This window comes from Drosophila rhopaloa, unplaced genomic scaffold (assembly GCF_018152115.1).
Source record: "Drosophila rhopaloa isolate 14029-0021.01 unplaced genomic scaffold, ASM1815211v1 contig_3, whole genome shotgun sequence".
NCBI classification, from domain to species: Eukaryota; Metazoa; Arthropoda; class Insecta; order Diptera; family Drosophilidae; genus Drosophila; species Drosophila rhopaloa.
The window spans coordinates 15,948,463-15,964,249 of record NW_025335123.1 but is presented as its reverse complement, the minus strand read 5'-3'; the positions used below and the strand labels follow the sequence as shown (position 1 = coordinate 15,964,249).

Below are 15,787 nucleotides of genomic sequence, written 5' to 3'. Positions count from 1 at the left end.
TCTGACAGATGCGTTTGCCATTTGTCACGGCGCAAACTTGAGCTCATTTTGGAGGCGGCAACAAGGTCGGCAGATAGCGAAAATTAAAAGAACACCAAATGACACTATTGCTATAAAAAGTACAAGATTCAAGATGCACCTGTATCTAGTGCACAGAGAAAAAAATAGCTTGACATATAGCTGGTCAAAAATAAATTGATATTTTTCTTATAATTTTCACTTAAGATGAGATAATAACAAATCCCACCGCTGCTAAAGAATTTTTTATATTTTCAGCTGAACAAATACAGGGTTGACAAATTAAAAACAATTTGGAATTATCAAACATAAAGATTTGACAGTATTAATACATTAAATTGAAATTCTGCTATCTGTTCGAAAGCAATGTATTAAATTAGTAAATTGATCATAGTTTTCTATCTGTGGGGATGCAGAAAATCTTTGCAGGGGGCAGTGACTGTAGCGGTTTCTTCAATAAATTACTACTTTTATCTAGGAGTTCTTGGGGATTGGAGAAGTCACACGAAAACAATTCTCATTCGATTTCAAATCAAATCAATCAAAAACAAAAGCCTAATTCACTGCATTATATGGTTGTTGTTGTTTCTTCGCACGTTTCGCACTCTCACACAGTCACACACTAGCACACTGAAAAAAACAATTAGCTAATTTGCGTTGCGGTTATGCAAACAACAAAATATATATATGTAGGTACGAACTTGTGCAAAATTTACCGAAAATAAATAAAACTGTAATTATTGAGGGTATTGTTATTATTATATGTCGACGGGCGCAGCGGCGACATTTACAGAAATACGCGACGTCGGCGTCGGCGACTAAATTTAGAATAGCGGCGGAAAAGCGACGTCGGCGAGGCGACGTCAACAACGCGCAGCGGTAGACTGAGCGGTGGAGCTCTGCCAGAACGGAACGCCGGCGGAGGCAGCGATGCAGGCAGCGGAGCTCCCAGCGCACAGTGGAGCAGGTGAGTTTTATGTGGACCACAAAAATATATAGTACCCAATGCAGAGTTCTTTAACAAACAGTTACGTTTAGGAACCTCCACCTCTGGGGTGCTAACAAAATGTCCCTCAACCAAATTAAATAAAAAAAAAAAACAAGAAAGGAAAGCAAACTTCGGGCGGAGCCGAAGTTGATATACCCTTGCAGAATATTCTGTAAATTATATTCTCCAAAATTATTTATATGATGCATTCTTAATACTCATAAAAAATCCCAACTTCCCAACTTTAAAAACACCAAAGTTATGGCATTTCCAATCGTTCAGTTATATGGCAGCTACAAGATATAGTCGGCCGATCCTTATGAAATTTGGTAGGTCGGATTGATTGGCGAAAAATTAAACCCATAGAAAATCCCAACTTTCTAACTTTACAAACACCAAAGTTATGGCATTTCCGATCAATCAGTTATATGGCGGCTATAGGATATAGTCGCCCGATACTTATGAAATTTGGTAGGTCAGAATGATTGGCCAAAAATAAAACCCATAGAAAATTACAACTTCCTAACTTCAAAAACACCAAAGTTATGGCATTTCCGATCGTTCAGTTATATGACAGCTATACGATATAGTGGCCCGATCCGGCTCGTTCCGACTTATATACTACCTGCAATAGAAAGACAACTTTTGGGAAAGTTTCAAGCAGATAGCTTTAAAACTGAGGGACTAGTTTGCGTAGAAACGGACGGACGGACAGACGGACGGACAGACGGACGGACAGACGGACAGACGGACAGACGGACATGGCTAGATCGACTCTCCTGGTGATGCTGATCAAGAATATATATACTTTGTAGGGTCGGAAATGTCTCCTTCACTGCGTTGCAAACTTTTGACTGAAATTATAATACCCTCTGCAAGGGTATAAAAATGGGTATTGAATCGATTTGATTTTACTTTACTAATGAATGTCTAGAAATGTGCATTTGCAATAGGGGTCATTTGAGGTTGATTGTTTTAAGCAGATTATGATATTGTGATGATTGATATGATGACTCAATAATTCGATAAGTCATGACTATAGAAGTAAACATAGAGATATGAATTCAAATCCCAAGTTCAGGATATTTCAGAATTAAGAAACGATTACAAATGTTTTATTTATTTCCGGTGCACTTCATCCTTAAAAAAAACTGCAATATATATATTTAAATCAGTTTCTAGAAGTGTCTTTGTTAGACTTTCAGAAAGTATCACTTTGACCCACTGTGCGAAGAGAGAGCGCAGAGAGTGCAAGAGAGAACGCGTGGATTATGTCGATGGAGGGGAGGAGTGGAGCTATAGCTTGTTGCGCCGACGCAGGAGGGATGCTGCGCAGTTGCAGCGCAGTCCCTGCCTGGATGCTGCACCTGTTCTGACTAGCCTAGCCTCCTCTCGCTCGTACCCATTTTCTGACGCTCCTGCTGCGCTGTTATTGTTTTTGCCTATATTATTGTTATTGTTGTTGACAACGCGTAGGCCAAATATTTCGAATGGGACGCTGCGCGGACGTCTAGCGTCTCGTGACTTACGGTACTCCACAGCGCAGCATGCAAAACGGTACGGTACCCACTGATTGGCCCGCCAATGTACCGTTGCACAGTGGGCCTCAATCGACGTGGGGCTTGATTAATTAATTAGGCGGTTAATTGCTAAATGGCAAAAATTAGTGAGACAGGCTGTTGAAGCAGGCCGAACGTAAACACTTGTAAATCTTGCATAAATTATGACTTTAACCAGTTTGTAAAAGGTCAAGCTTCTTTGATTGTCCGCGGAAATTTCACTATAATTTCGGAACTCTTAAAGTATAAATTGGAAAAACTTTAAATTGAGTGTGATAAACTCGTATTTTATTGGGCTATGTAGACAAAGTTTTTACAACTGTATTTCAATATATTTGTTTCATGGAAGATTTTTCTTTCTAATCTATTAATTATTTCCATTTCAATGTTGGTTTGAGTTTTTTCTTGATGTAAGCCATACTTTTGGTTTTTTCCTTCTTGAATTTTTTTGATCAGTCCATTCCATTCAATATCATCATTAATATGTTATTTATCCAAACAATTTTTTTTTAAATGGCACAGCGTAGTTATGTATATGGTACCACTGTGCACCATCGACTACGTCTACGGAGTGATACAATAAATTTAAGCAGCTAAATGCACGTGCTGAGTGAGGCGACGCCGTTGACAAGTACCGGTATTATAGATCTTCGGATCGTCGGGTTCCGTTCCCGGTTGCATAACCATAACGATAGGCATACGCTTGAGATTTATGCAGTTGGAGGGGGTGGGGGGGATTATATTCGGCATCGCTGAAATCGCTCATATGAACGTTGCACTTGCCGCTTGACCGACATTCGCGAACGAAAAAAACCCGTACTTCGGGTTTCTTCTCTATTTGCGGGAATCTTTTTTTCGGCGTTTGAAAATTTAAATTAACAAGTGTTGTGACATTTATGAAACTTACTTGTCATTGTTGTTGGTCTGGGAGTCTTGCGAGTTGCAGAAAAATATTCTTTAGTCGGATTACCGTTGCAGCGGTGCTTACCTGCAGGTGAGAAAAATATAGAACATAGTTCGTACATAAATTAGTCGGAGGTTTAGGTGGGCTGGGGTTAATGAGCGACTGAAGTTTAATGGAGTAACTAACACCGATTCATAATTAAATAATTTCAGAATTTAACCTAAAACCACAAAAGCAGAAAACGGCAGTTTTCCATGTTTTGTTTAAAAACATAAAGCTTTTTTATTTAATTTATCTAGTGCCAGCACCAAAGTAGAGTTAAGCTGCAAGCCTCAGTCAGGTTTTACACCTGTGTGAATCCGCCAAGATGTTTACCTGTGTGAAGATTTTCACCTGGCTTTAATGAAGGTTTCGTTCTAATTTAAATTCAAATTCACATAGGATTAAGGAGTTATAAATTTAGCTCAAATAAACCGGAACTATACTTAAATAATCTTGAGTGCCAAACTAATAGGTGGCAATTTTTAATTTTATTTAGTTGCCTAAAAGTACGCAATCATTTTTAAAATACAATATTTTAAATTTAAATAACAAGATATTTCTATGGGCTGATTATTATTATTTTTTTTAATTTATAACTTTTATACATAAAACTATACATAAAAATTTTATCTTAATTTTTGTAAACTATTTTCTTAACTGGTCAAAGATTTAATAGTTTTTTTTTGCGATTTCAAATAAGTTTAATTAATTAATTGACTTGTTTTTGTTACTTAAAGTGAACCACTCTGTACTAAAAATAATTTCCATTGAAAGTGTTATGGGTTTTGTTATTATATATTTCAAAAGTACCTAAGAAAAGTTAGACAAGTTTGATTATTAAGTTCTTAAAGAAGTAAACATTTCTGAAGAGTTGTTAGCTCTGTTTCATATTCGGTTTACTTGTTTTATTTGCCCAGTACTTGTTACCTGTGGCTCCCGTGTTCGTCTATATAATTTGTATTTACGAACAACTTGCACTTGGCTGCTAAATGCCGTCGTACAAACGGGTTTAACAATCGCAATCAATTCACACCGAAAAGTGGGGGATTTTATGGGGGTGGTACAGTGAAGGGCAGACACGTAATAAATTTAATTTCAATGGCAGTTCTCGATTGTTTTGCTAAACAAATGAGTGTAAAACGCTCCAATGGGTTGATGTCACCGATCCGAAGATGGGATCTGTTTAGTTCGGTATTTGTTGGATGGGATGCAATGGAACCGGATGCAGATGGAACTTGGAGAACTGGAGCTGAGTTCTGGGTTCGGTCCTCTTACCTGTGCATTACCCATTAGCGCATCGACTTCGGTCCCAAGTTCAGTATGGATCGGTATCACCTCATCCACATTCGCATAGATCGGATCCTGATCCTCGCTCAGACTCTGTCTGAGTTTCCTCTTCTCCTGGCTCTTCTTCCCGGCCTGTTCCTCCTCCAGTTTCTGCTGTTTCTTCAGGTGGGCATTCAGATTAATGGCCGACTTGGATTTGGCTTTGGCATAACGAGCCGAGCATCGCAGGCTCTTCAAAACGCCATACGATCGCGCATTGGCGAGCTTTTCTCCAGAGCAAGAGAAAGAGAGTTGGAGATATAGAGAAAGAGAGAAAAAAAAGGGAGAGAGAGAGGCAGAGAGAGAAAGTAGAGGGCGGGGCGGGGCGGGTTGAGGGGCGTGGATTTAGCAGAGCGTTAGTTAGTTATGTTAGATTTACTCGCTAAATAATCTTATAAATAACATTGGATAATTACAGTGATGGACAGCAGCTTGTGGTCAAAACTAGTGGCTCTATCAAAAATAGTATTAAATTACTAAAATTAAATAATTCAAATAAAACTTGGTCTATTAACAGGTTAAAGCACATGATAAAGCAAAGCTCTTATAATTATATTAATTACTTTAAATAATAAACGAAATTAAATAAAGTTAAATAGGCGCATGGCTTTAAATTTAAAAATTAAAAGAAAATATATACACTGATTCTTTTGATGAACCCTACTTTTTTTGACTTCCTCATTTGGAAATAACCATAAAAATGACTAGGCATTTCTATTTATTTTCATAAAAATTAGCAGATAAGCTTGTGAATAATTAATGACAAAGTCAAAAGAGCTTTTACCTTTAATGAATGCCATTTGTTATTATATTTCAATTAATGCTCTTCATTGAGCTTTCAGCTGCGATTTGCAGAGCCATTAATTCGACCGCAAGTGTAAGCTACAATTACAAAAAGATGACCCAAGTACCAGGTGAAATGGTGCGGGGAGTGGGGGGATTTGGGGAGCGGGATAGATTCCATTTGGGCCTGTCCACTTTCTATTAACTACGTGACGGCATGCCCATATACGAGCACGAATTGGCCAAGTCAAAAAACTATGGCTTCGCCAACTTCCGGCAGAAAAGGCGGAGAAAAAAGCGTCCGGCGAGTTGGCCAAGACTGAAAAACAAGTGCCAACTGGAGGATGATTCAAGGCGCGTTAATGCATCAGCCAGCAGGGTCTATATATAGCCACATGACCGAAGTCAATGTCTGTAGATAAAACCATTGAACTAAGTAGTAGGTAATGACAGCAAATAAATGTTGCACTGGGGGAAAAGCCGGGCGAATTTTCACTATCTGACAATAGAATCTTAAAACGGAATTACCATTTATCGATAAGATATTCTATTCATTAACTCGAAATCATGTTAATATAAATTTTATGAGTTACTACAAAACTAACAAAGTAACGAAATATTTGAAATAGTTTTGGTAATTATTAAATAATAAAATCCCTATTTAATTAATAATACAACAAATCATCATAGATGAATGGATTGAACGTTTGATTACCTAATTAGATATGTATATATCTATATTTTTTATGAAATGGATTATTAAATTAAAAATTAAATATAAACTGGTCGATAGCTTTAATAAACGGTCAGTTTTTTTTGGTAATAGAGAAATATATATCAGAAAAGTTAGGACTTTTAATTGATTCATAAAAAAGTTTGTACTTTTTTCTAGATCACCGATTTCCTAAAGTGCAAATACTGCGCACTTGCGGTTGGCATTGCGTTGCAAGTTTTCAATCTCAGAAACAAATCACCGACAATTGCTACACCGGCATTGCGCATACGCCCCGTGTGGCCGCACACATAGATGAGTACTTGGGCACGAAGTGGGCCATAAGCCAGTTGTAAAACTGAAAAGCAGAAAAACAGAAAAAAAAAACCCGATTCTCGACGATTGCCGAAAGAAAGTTCACATGTTCGCGTAGAACAAGTCTAACCAGTCAAGAGTAACTGGGCAGTAGTAAACAATCGGCAGTTGGCAATTAATGGCAGGGAACACCCAGGAAAGGCGGCAAAACTAAATCCCAAATCAGCTAAAACCCTAACGAAGGCCCCCACTAAAACTGGCCCAATGCGGAACCAAGTTCGCCGATTTCCAGGGAGGTTGCCACACAAGTTCCCCCAACAAGTTGGATGAGTCTTGCCCAACCGATCTCATAAAGAACTGGAAATGGAAACTGGCCAAGGTCTCATGTTGCGAAAAAAAAAAATAAATTAAGACTCACAAAACTGGTGTTGAGCCAAAGGAGAGTTCTATAATTTGGCTTGCAACGAAATATGTCCCATTAAACTGGTATAAAATCGAGTGTTGATATAGTAAGTGGAGCTATAAATAATTAGGTGACGTTTGGCTTTCGGTGGGTTGAACTTGAACGGGGTTGGGTTTTTAATGGCTTGGTAAATACAATTACCATAAAAGCAGGAATGTGAGTGCTTAAGGAAATATCGCAATTCGCAATTGCAATTTGTTCATAGGAAAATGAAATATTCAACCAGCCAACAATGATAAAAAGCAAGATAATTGGTAATAAAAATTGGTAGATAAAAAATTCTCAAAATACACTGAAGGTGGAATAATTTGCCTTTCTACCAAAAAGGAATACCTTAATTAGTTTTGAATAAATATTATTATCACATTTATATTTAAAACATTTATATTGGATGTGTGATAATAATATTTATTCATAATAATATTTATTCCAATAAAAAGTCTTTAAAATAATCACTACACCACACTTATCACTTACATTTCGTGTCAAAAAGTATTTATAAATGTCCCGAACTCAACGATCTGCTCTCATTGTGATGCCTTTGTAATTAGCTGAATTCGCATTTAGTTACACGCTCCGCAGGCCATTCACAATGCACATCAATGAAATGCAGCCGAGAGGCAAGGTTGCACCAGGAAAAGTCCGAGTGAATGCGATTAGACCACCCAAGCCAATCCCACACGTCCAACTGCCAATTGAGCCAACTGCCATTTGGGCTGAAAATCGAAGGCATTATCATTAACGCCATTCAGCATATACTTCTCAAGTTCGCCGAACTGGCCGAACTGCCCGAACAGTGGCACAAGGAAAACGAGCTGGGGCTAATTAAGTCGGGCAATTCGATCATATAATTGGTAATAATTAATTTCACAATACCCGGAGTATATGCTCCATATGACAAAGGCAGTGACCGGCCCAAATTCCGCTTTTCCTACCTTTGGCGCTGTATTGTCTGCTCTGACTAGGTACCCTAAAGTATTTTAAGATAGCACTTTTCTTGGAATTCCCAATAAATAAGTCATATATTATCGGGCATTTTTTTGTTTTAAAAAGCAAAAGATCATTGAATGAATTTGGTAATTTTTACGATTACCAAGAAGTCTATATTGTTAACTTGGAAAATATAAATAACTTAGATAAGCCCACACTAATAAGTACATACATACTTTTTTCAAGATCCAAATAATTCAATTACATTTAATTACTATTGTTGTAAAATAGCCTTGTTGCACTATAACAATTATCAAGCTATTGTTACAAAATTTCGTTCAATGCAGTAAATTACTGATTCCATATATTCAATGAATTAATAGGATTACTGCCTCATAGTATTTTTTATACCATCAACTATTGTTAGTTTTTATTGTAGATTTACAAGCATTCTATATTAGTTTTGTAAAGATTTTAAGAACTTATTTTAAGAATTTTTAGAATATATTTGAGCGTTATGCAGGTTTAGTCACTCAGCGTTTTGAGTCATCTTCTGAATTTTATGATGCGGCCGAAGTCTACAAGTCTAATAAACGTGTGAAATCAAATTTGATTCATTCAATTCGTTACTTATAGATTCCAATGTTTTTTGATAAACGTTTTTGCAATCTATTGTTGTGGCCGTTGACTAAATTGAGCATTTATATCTCGGAACATTGCGAAGTAGCCTTATCGGAAGACATTTCGCCACCTTCGAAGCGAAGTGAAAATTGTCGAGAATTATTTATTTTTTTACAGCCATGTAGGTCAGTGACTAAGGCACGACCACGCCCTCTTAGTGAATCGTTTGCCCGATGACAAATGTTTATCGCTAATTTATTTGTATTCTTCGAGGCATTTGCAGTCAGGTAAATTGTTTATCTATCGCTCGACGACAACAATTAGAGGCATTCAACAATATTAAGCTCTGAATGCGGATGAGTGTATGAATGGTAATGACGGTTTCGGTTTGACTGTGAATATCCAGCGAATTTGTGTGGGTGCCGACTCTTACTGAACTAAAGCGAAAGGTCTCCAGTAAAAACTGGTGAAACTGGGCAAAAAAAGCAGGGTCGAGTTCTATAATACCCATCATAGAAGAGAGTGTAAAAAAATATTTTTATTTGGAAGAGATATTAATTCCCTATAGTCTCTATATTTTTCATGTATTATATTGAACTAGTTTAAACGTAAATGAAAATTATCTAGCTTTTAAATATAAATATCTAAGTTTTATTTACAGTCTAATGCTTAACTCAATTTTAGTTGACAGCTTGTTTTATATTATTGTGCTGCAAACAACCAACATTTATCAATTTTGACATACAAATGTGGAGTAGAGCTGCAGTTTTTGTAAAATGCAGCCAGCGTTTTTCCATTTAAACTGGTTTTACGAGCCGTCTTATGACAGATATATGATATAGTGACCAAAACTGAGTTGCAAATTGCTTGCAGCAAATAATTATGATCTTTGTATTGTTTTGAACCCAATACATTTATGACTCGGGTTGTAACAAATTATCACGATGGAAATAAAAAGCGGCGACAATAACTGATAGTTCTTTGGACTATCGTTCTTTGAACTATAAGCAATTTCAAGTGCTAATAATAATCAAAAACCTGAAAAACAGTGTGCAAATGTTGAAATACCTGGTTGTATTGGTTATACAATTTCAAATCGATTGGCATTCTGACCAAAATATTTTATATAAAACCCAGATGCTAAGATGCTGTCACGAAATTCTTTCTATCGAGGGTATGACAGAAGTCGATTCACTTTGAATTCCAGATGTCGGAGAAAGGGAACGTGTCTCCATTGGGGCCTGTGAATACTTTCCAATCGCCGGGAAATGAGAACAGTTCTGCTCGGTCCCCCAGTTATTGTTCGGTGTATCTGAGAGATACACTTGTCGCTGTCGCAGATACGGTTGGTGCATTTAACGAGGCCAGATCTCCTAGGCCAGAGTCTGAGCACGTTTTTGTTACCAATTTTGATGTGTGTTTCTGTTTCTTTTTTGCCTGTTTTTTCTGTATTTTTTTTTGTAGTAGTTTTTATGCTTTTTTTTGTATACTTTGGTGAGTTTTCTTTGGCTTCTTGAATCGGTCACAGTCTGAGTTGAAAATCAATTACCGTTAATGCTGGCCCACATACAAGCGGCCAATATGGGTTAGCATTGAACGTGACTTGGCTGGAACCAAAGACTCTCGGCCCGATCTTCACAAAAAACAAAAAGACACTAAATTCAAGGTCAGTGCCCAACCTTTGGGGAGGCTTTAGTTTTGTGGGCTTTTGTTTGTGCACTCGTTAAAACAGAAAAAGCGCCAGTAAAATCTGTACAAATATAATTAAAAATGCAGAGCGGCAAACAAAGGCGAAAGGAGAGCGAAAAGTTATTATTATTTTGAGCACAGTTTGCGTTTGCTTTATCACCATCTCTGCCATCCATCCACCTTTCTGGCCGCATTTCTCAAGTCTTTTTTCTTCTATTAAATCTGTCATATCACCAACTAGCAGCGCACACAAAAACTAATAAAAAAAAAAAAAAATAATGTGGTTGCAATAATAACAAGTCGGGGTAATAGCTAATGCCACAACGATCCATTTTAGCGACTTTCACTGTTTAATTGTCGCAAAATTTCCTTTTTTCGCCAGCAATTTCTGTGTTTGGTCAGCAGTAACAGCCAAAATATGTTATTTTTTCATGTGCATGAAATACTTGGAAATTTGTTTAAGTCTTGCCAAATACCTCTCACTTACATAAGCCCCATAGGGTTTTTATGGAAAGCAGAGCAAACATTAAATAAAATCTTCGTATGTTGTTTTTAGCTTTCTTCCTGGTGAATCGTTTAATTCTAGCTAATTAGACGTCTTGATTATTTGAAATTGCTTTATTAGAGATGGATAGTTGGCTTTTAAACTAGTTTTTAGTGATTGAATAACAGGTCAAGCGCCCTTTAACTTTTATTGTAATATCGTAGTTCTTTTTTAGGTGTAATAAAATAACATAGAGAGCTCAGATTGTTGGCAACATTATATGGTTTTTTTAAGATTTTGTGTTACTGCCAAATCAAGATTAGCTACTTTAACAATCCTAATTTCAAAGTATAACGGAGTAATATGTTTGACGATTGGCAACAATTGAAAAGCACGAAAAAAAAACGCAAACTTAAAGTCCAAATTGCAGGGGGAAAGTATATTTTGCAAACGATTTGTGCAACTGGCGGCCAAAATCTAATCATTGCACTGCAATCCGATTAGGTATTAGCCAGAAATCGGACCTACTGCACACTTATTCATAATTTGGCAACCAGTTTTCGACCAGCAGTCCCACGAAAATCAACGAGGGAAGCAAATCTTCAATTGAAATCTAATCTGCTGTCGGGGAGATGGAGGGTTTTCAAAAACAAAGAGCCGATTGTTCCGCTGCAAATTGGGCAGGCATTAAATTGCATATGATCACGGCCGGTGCTCAGGTGCTTTTCCTCCTTTGAAAATTTCGTTTTTCCTTCCGCGAAACCTCATTTGAATGAGGTGTACCCCTTTCTTTTTTTTCCCCTCTTTTTTTTTGTTTTTTTTCTCCACCGCAGCTGCTGTTTCTGCGGGGTAATTAAAAGTTCATTGTCGTCGACTGCCTTCCAACTTGTTGTGGAAATTATTTTGCAATGTCTGCCCAAAAACAGCCAGCAGACGCAGCTTCCATAAAAAAATGCCTCCACACGACTTCCCCATCGTTTAGGTCGTTTTTTTTTCTGTTTTTTTTTTTTTGTTTATTTCTTGAAATTTTGCAGAGGCGAGAGATTTTCCCACATGAAAAACGATGACAAAATGTGCAGGAGGCATCGTCATCGTCATCGCCGGTGAGTGAAAGTTGCTGATGACCAACATGGATGTGGATGTGGATGTGGCCGGGCATCTAGTGGTTGTTGGGGGCCATGGCCAATGCCTTCACGACAATCTGCCGTAATTGAACTTGAAGCCAAGACCAGGAAGCAGTTGCCATCCCAGACTTAAGACTTCAACATCCAGCTGCACCTGCGCATCGTATCACCATCCCAATCTCAGCCAGAAGAAGATAATCGTTGGAGCGACGTCAGTCACGACATTTGCGCAATCGGTTTGGGCCAGGCCAACTGGTTTTTCTTACATTATTTCACTGAATTTTAGTTGATTTTTACGTTTGTTATACCCGTTACTCGTAGAGTAAAAGGGTATATTGTATTCGTGCAAAAGTATGTAACAGCTAGAAGGAAGCGTTTCCGACCCTATAAAGTATATATATTCTTGATCAGGATCACTAGCCGAGTCGATCTAGCCATGTCCGTCTGTCCGTCTGTCTGTCCGTCTGTCCGTCTGTCCGTCTGTCTGTCCGTCTGTCTGTCCGTATGAACGCTGAGATCTCGGAAACTATAAAAGCTAGAAGATTGACATTTTGCATGTAGATTTTAGAAGTTCCTACGCAGCGCAAGTTTGTTTCAAAATGGTGCCACGCCCCCTTTAACGCCTACAATCGCTTATATACGATTTTAAAAATTTAAATATTTCGGAAAAGTAAAAATGCAGTTTTATTGTATTTATCAATACCTATCGAAATGTAGAAAAAATTTTTCAAATCGGACCATTCGTTAAAAAGTTATGCGTGATCAAAGTTTCTATCTCCATCTCCCTCGCACTCCCTTTACCTGAGTAACGGGTATCTGATAGTCGGGGCACCCGACTATAACGTTCTCTCTTGTTTTTTTTTATATTCGGGGCCAGACAAGGGAGCGCCCCAAAAGAGTGGGAGTCGCAGACCTTATCACAAACGCCAAACAACTGGCGCATTTTAATGGATCATAATGCGATTACAGATACGCAGATAACACATCTACAAAAACAAGGGGTTCTAAAAAAAGAAAGTTATACTACTGCAAATTACCTATCGTATGATTTCAAAAACGCAAACTTTTAATTAGTTGATTGATTTCCTTACTATAATTATAATATTCTAAAACAAACACTTTTCTATAAATAGAATTGGTAGTTTTTTAAATGAGATTCAGACAAAAAAAAAAACAATTTTTTTGAATAGGTTTGTCGATATAATTTATAATTGACTTATTATTTATAATAAAAAGCTTTAACGTTACTGATTAGAATATAAAATCGAATGTATTTGGATTTAGAAAATATTGAATTTTATATTGTCATTTGATGTGAAAGCATTTAAGTTCGTACATATAAATATTTAATGTGATATCTAAGGTGAGGGTGTTTCTACTGCAACAGTATTTTAAAAACTTCTCACTTATATTATATTAATGATACTCTGTTTTCTTATCAGCAGTTTTAGATAACCTTTTTCGTTCAGTGCAACGATTTCTGTTTATTTCTCCAGTTTGTTGGCTCTGTGGAAAGAAAGCGCTTTGCGACCTTCAACTGCAGAAGTTGTGGAAAAAAGGCGCCCGAGGTGTAGAAATAGTGTTTGATCTAGATTGCATGTAGAAATTGACTTGGGAAATTTCTAGGAAAATGTAGGTGTGCTTTTTGTTGGCTTTGACACAACTTGAGATTAAGTGCCAAAGGCTTTCCCAATTCAGGGTTAATCTGGTTGACAGCTGGTGAAAACTACGCTTAAAACTAATAGAGAATTAGAATCGACAATCGCATAATAAACATATGTTTTTAAAAATTTAATTATTTAATTTATTTTTACAAATAAAAATACGTATTATTTTTGGGGAAATGCACGAAACTTTTACATTTACGCAAAACCCTTTTAATGTGACCCCTATGGAAATGTCTCTATTTTTTGAGTTTTAAATATTTCTTAATACATTTCTTGCCACAGATTGCGGGAGTTACAGATAAATCGTCGGAGATAAACGGGTTGCACAGAAGGGCCAATCAGGCAATCCATAAATTTCGCCGATTGACCCGCTTGTCCCGTGTGTTTTTTGCATCGCTTAATTTATTCAAAAACTGTTCGACTTTCGTTCGCCGTAGCGAGACGCACTCCCATTAAATATTAAACATTCAACATTAAACAGCCATAGATTAGCGCTGAAATTTGATTAGGTTATTTCCAGTGACCTCGACACCGTTAGCGCGGTGATAAAGCCAAGTTTCTCGATGCAAGTGGAGCTTCGGAAGCTGTCAAAATTCTCAGTCATAAGTCAATTGCCAGTCGACACAAATGCATGCACTCGGAAAATTATTTGGCACATCCAATTCAATTTATAATTCATTTATTTGTCTAAATCCAAATGTGCGATTAATAGAAAAAGTATTAAATTTCATATTTTATTTTGTATAAATCGTTTTCAGATATCACCTTTTTACCAGAAATATTATTACCATTTTAATACATTTCTTGTGAAACCGAAAGAGTTCTAGGAATTACTAAACTATTTTTATTAATTTAGTTTTTTAACTCGTTTTTCTATCATTTAGTTAGCCTTTTTATTTTAACAGCTTTTAACTGAATGTTTTTAGATTGCAATTTTAAATAATTATCTTAAATGTTTCTCAATTCGAATAATTATATAAAATAATATATCTTTCTTGGGCAATGTATTTGTTGCCATAATATATATTTATTTAGGTTTTGAGAGATGAAATTGAAAACCAAATTGTGACCGGCTTAGAATGAATAGTTTGCATGAAACTGCCCTGATTGCCAGTGTATCCCCAATCGATGGATCGCACTTGTCGAGCTGCGAAATTTCATAAATCGGGTCAGGCCGAGAGATGCATGGGGCCAATTGGCCAATCGGGTTACAGATGGCCACACAGGTTAATTAACGATTTGGACCAATTAAGTTGACGCCGGCGGAGGAGGGGGAAGGGGGAGGGGGAGGATGAGGGTTAAAAGGGGCGGTGGACAGGGAAAGATTGTGCAAATCGTGTTAGTTGCAGTGCAGGATAGAGTGCGAGTATCTTGTGGATACGTGGTGCGGTGGTTAGTCGGTAATTAGTGCCAATCTCAAGCCGAACCGAACTGAACTCGATCGCAACTCACCCATGAATTATCGCGGAATTGTGACATATTTCGGCCAGCCGCGGGGATTGGATCGGGAATAATGGTGGCGATGATAATGGAGGATCTATATATATATGTATTTGATGGCCAATATCTAGTCTAAAATGTGGGCATTTACTCGTTTTCGCGGCACTGTTTACTTTCGGTTTCGTCTTGAATTTCCTTCGTGTTTCTTCTGTATTTTTTATTCGCGAATTTAAGCACAGTTTTTGCTTAATTTATCTAACCAATTTGTTAGCTAAGCTAGGCACACACACACACATACACACACGCACACACAGAAACACATAAACCCAGCGAGTCGGCTGAGCGTAACGCATGTGTTTCAGATACTATTTTATGTTGTTGTATCTGGTAGTTGTATCTCCGACTGGCTGTTTTTCGGCTGCTTTCTGAGGCGTAACTGCCAGCACGATTACGTGCGACAACTGTAACACTCTCTCGCCAGCAAAAAAGGCAAAAGGCAGATGCACTCAGCTACAGATACAGATACAGATGCAGATGCAGATGCCTTTTAGGCCCAGTCATCGGACACTGGAGCGCTGTACCGCTGTACCGCCCAGCAAAATGCCAAAAAGGTAAGCACAATAAAAAATAAAACACTCGGATCGGAAATTGCGGTTGGAAAAGCGGTGGAAAAGCCGCGCACGATCGTCGCTTTTCTGAAACGCCGAACTAAACGAGTCGAG

The 15,787-nt window shown here is 37.4% G+C and overlaps 1 protein-coding gene across 3 annotated transcripts in view; it reads right to left on the bottom strand.

Moving 5' to 3' along the window:
* The window catches only part of LOC108048472 (nostrin), a 27,870-nt gene extending 12,083 nt beyond the window's left edge, over positions 1-15,787 (bottom strand). The window contains exons 1-2 of one of the 3 annotated variants that reach the window (XM_017129164.1): positions 15,078-15,787; positions 4,787-5,062 (exon numbers count right to left, since the gene is read on the bottom strand). In XM_017129164.1, the coding sequence (XP_016984653.1) occupies positions 4,787-5,062; positions 15,078-15,104 (303 nt within the window). In that variant the 5' untranslated portion in view covers positions 15,105-15,787. Of the gene's footprint in view, positions 1-734; positions 909-4,786; positions 5,063-15,077 lie in introns of those variants that run through there. The other 2 variants (XM_017129165.1, XM_017129163.1) reach the window with 2 other exon arrangements.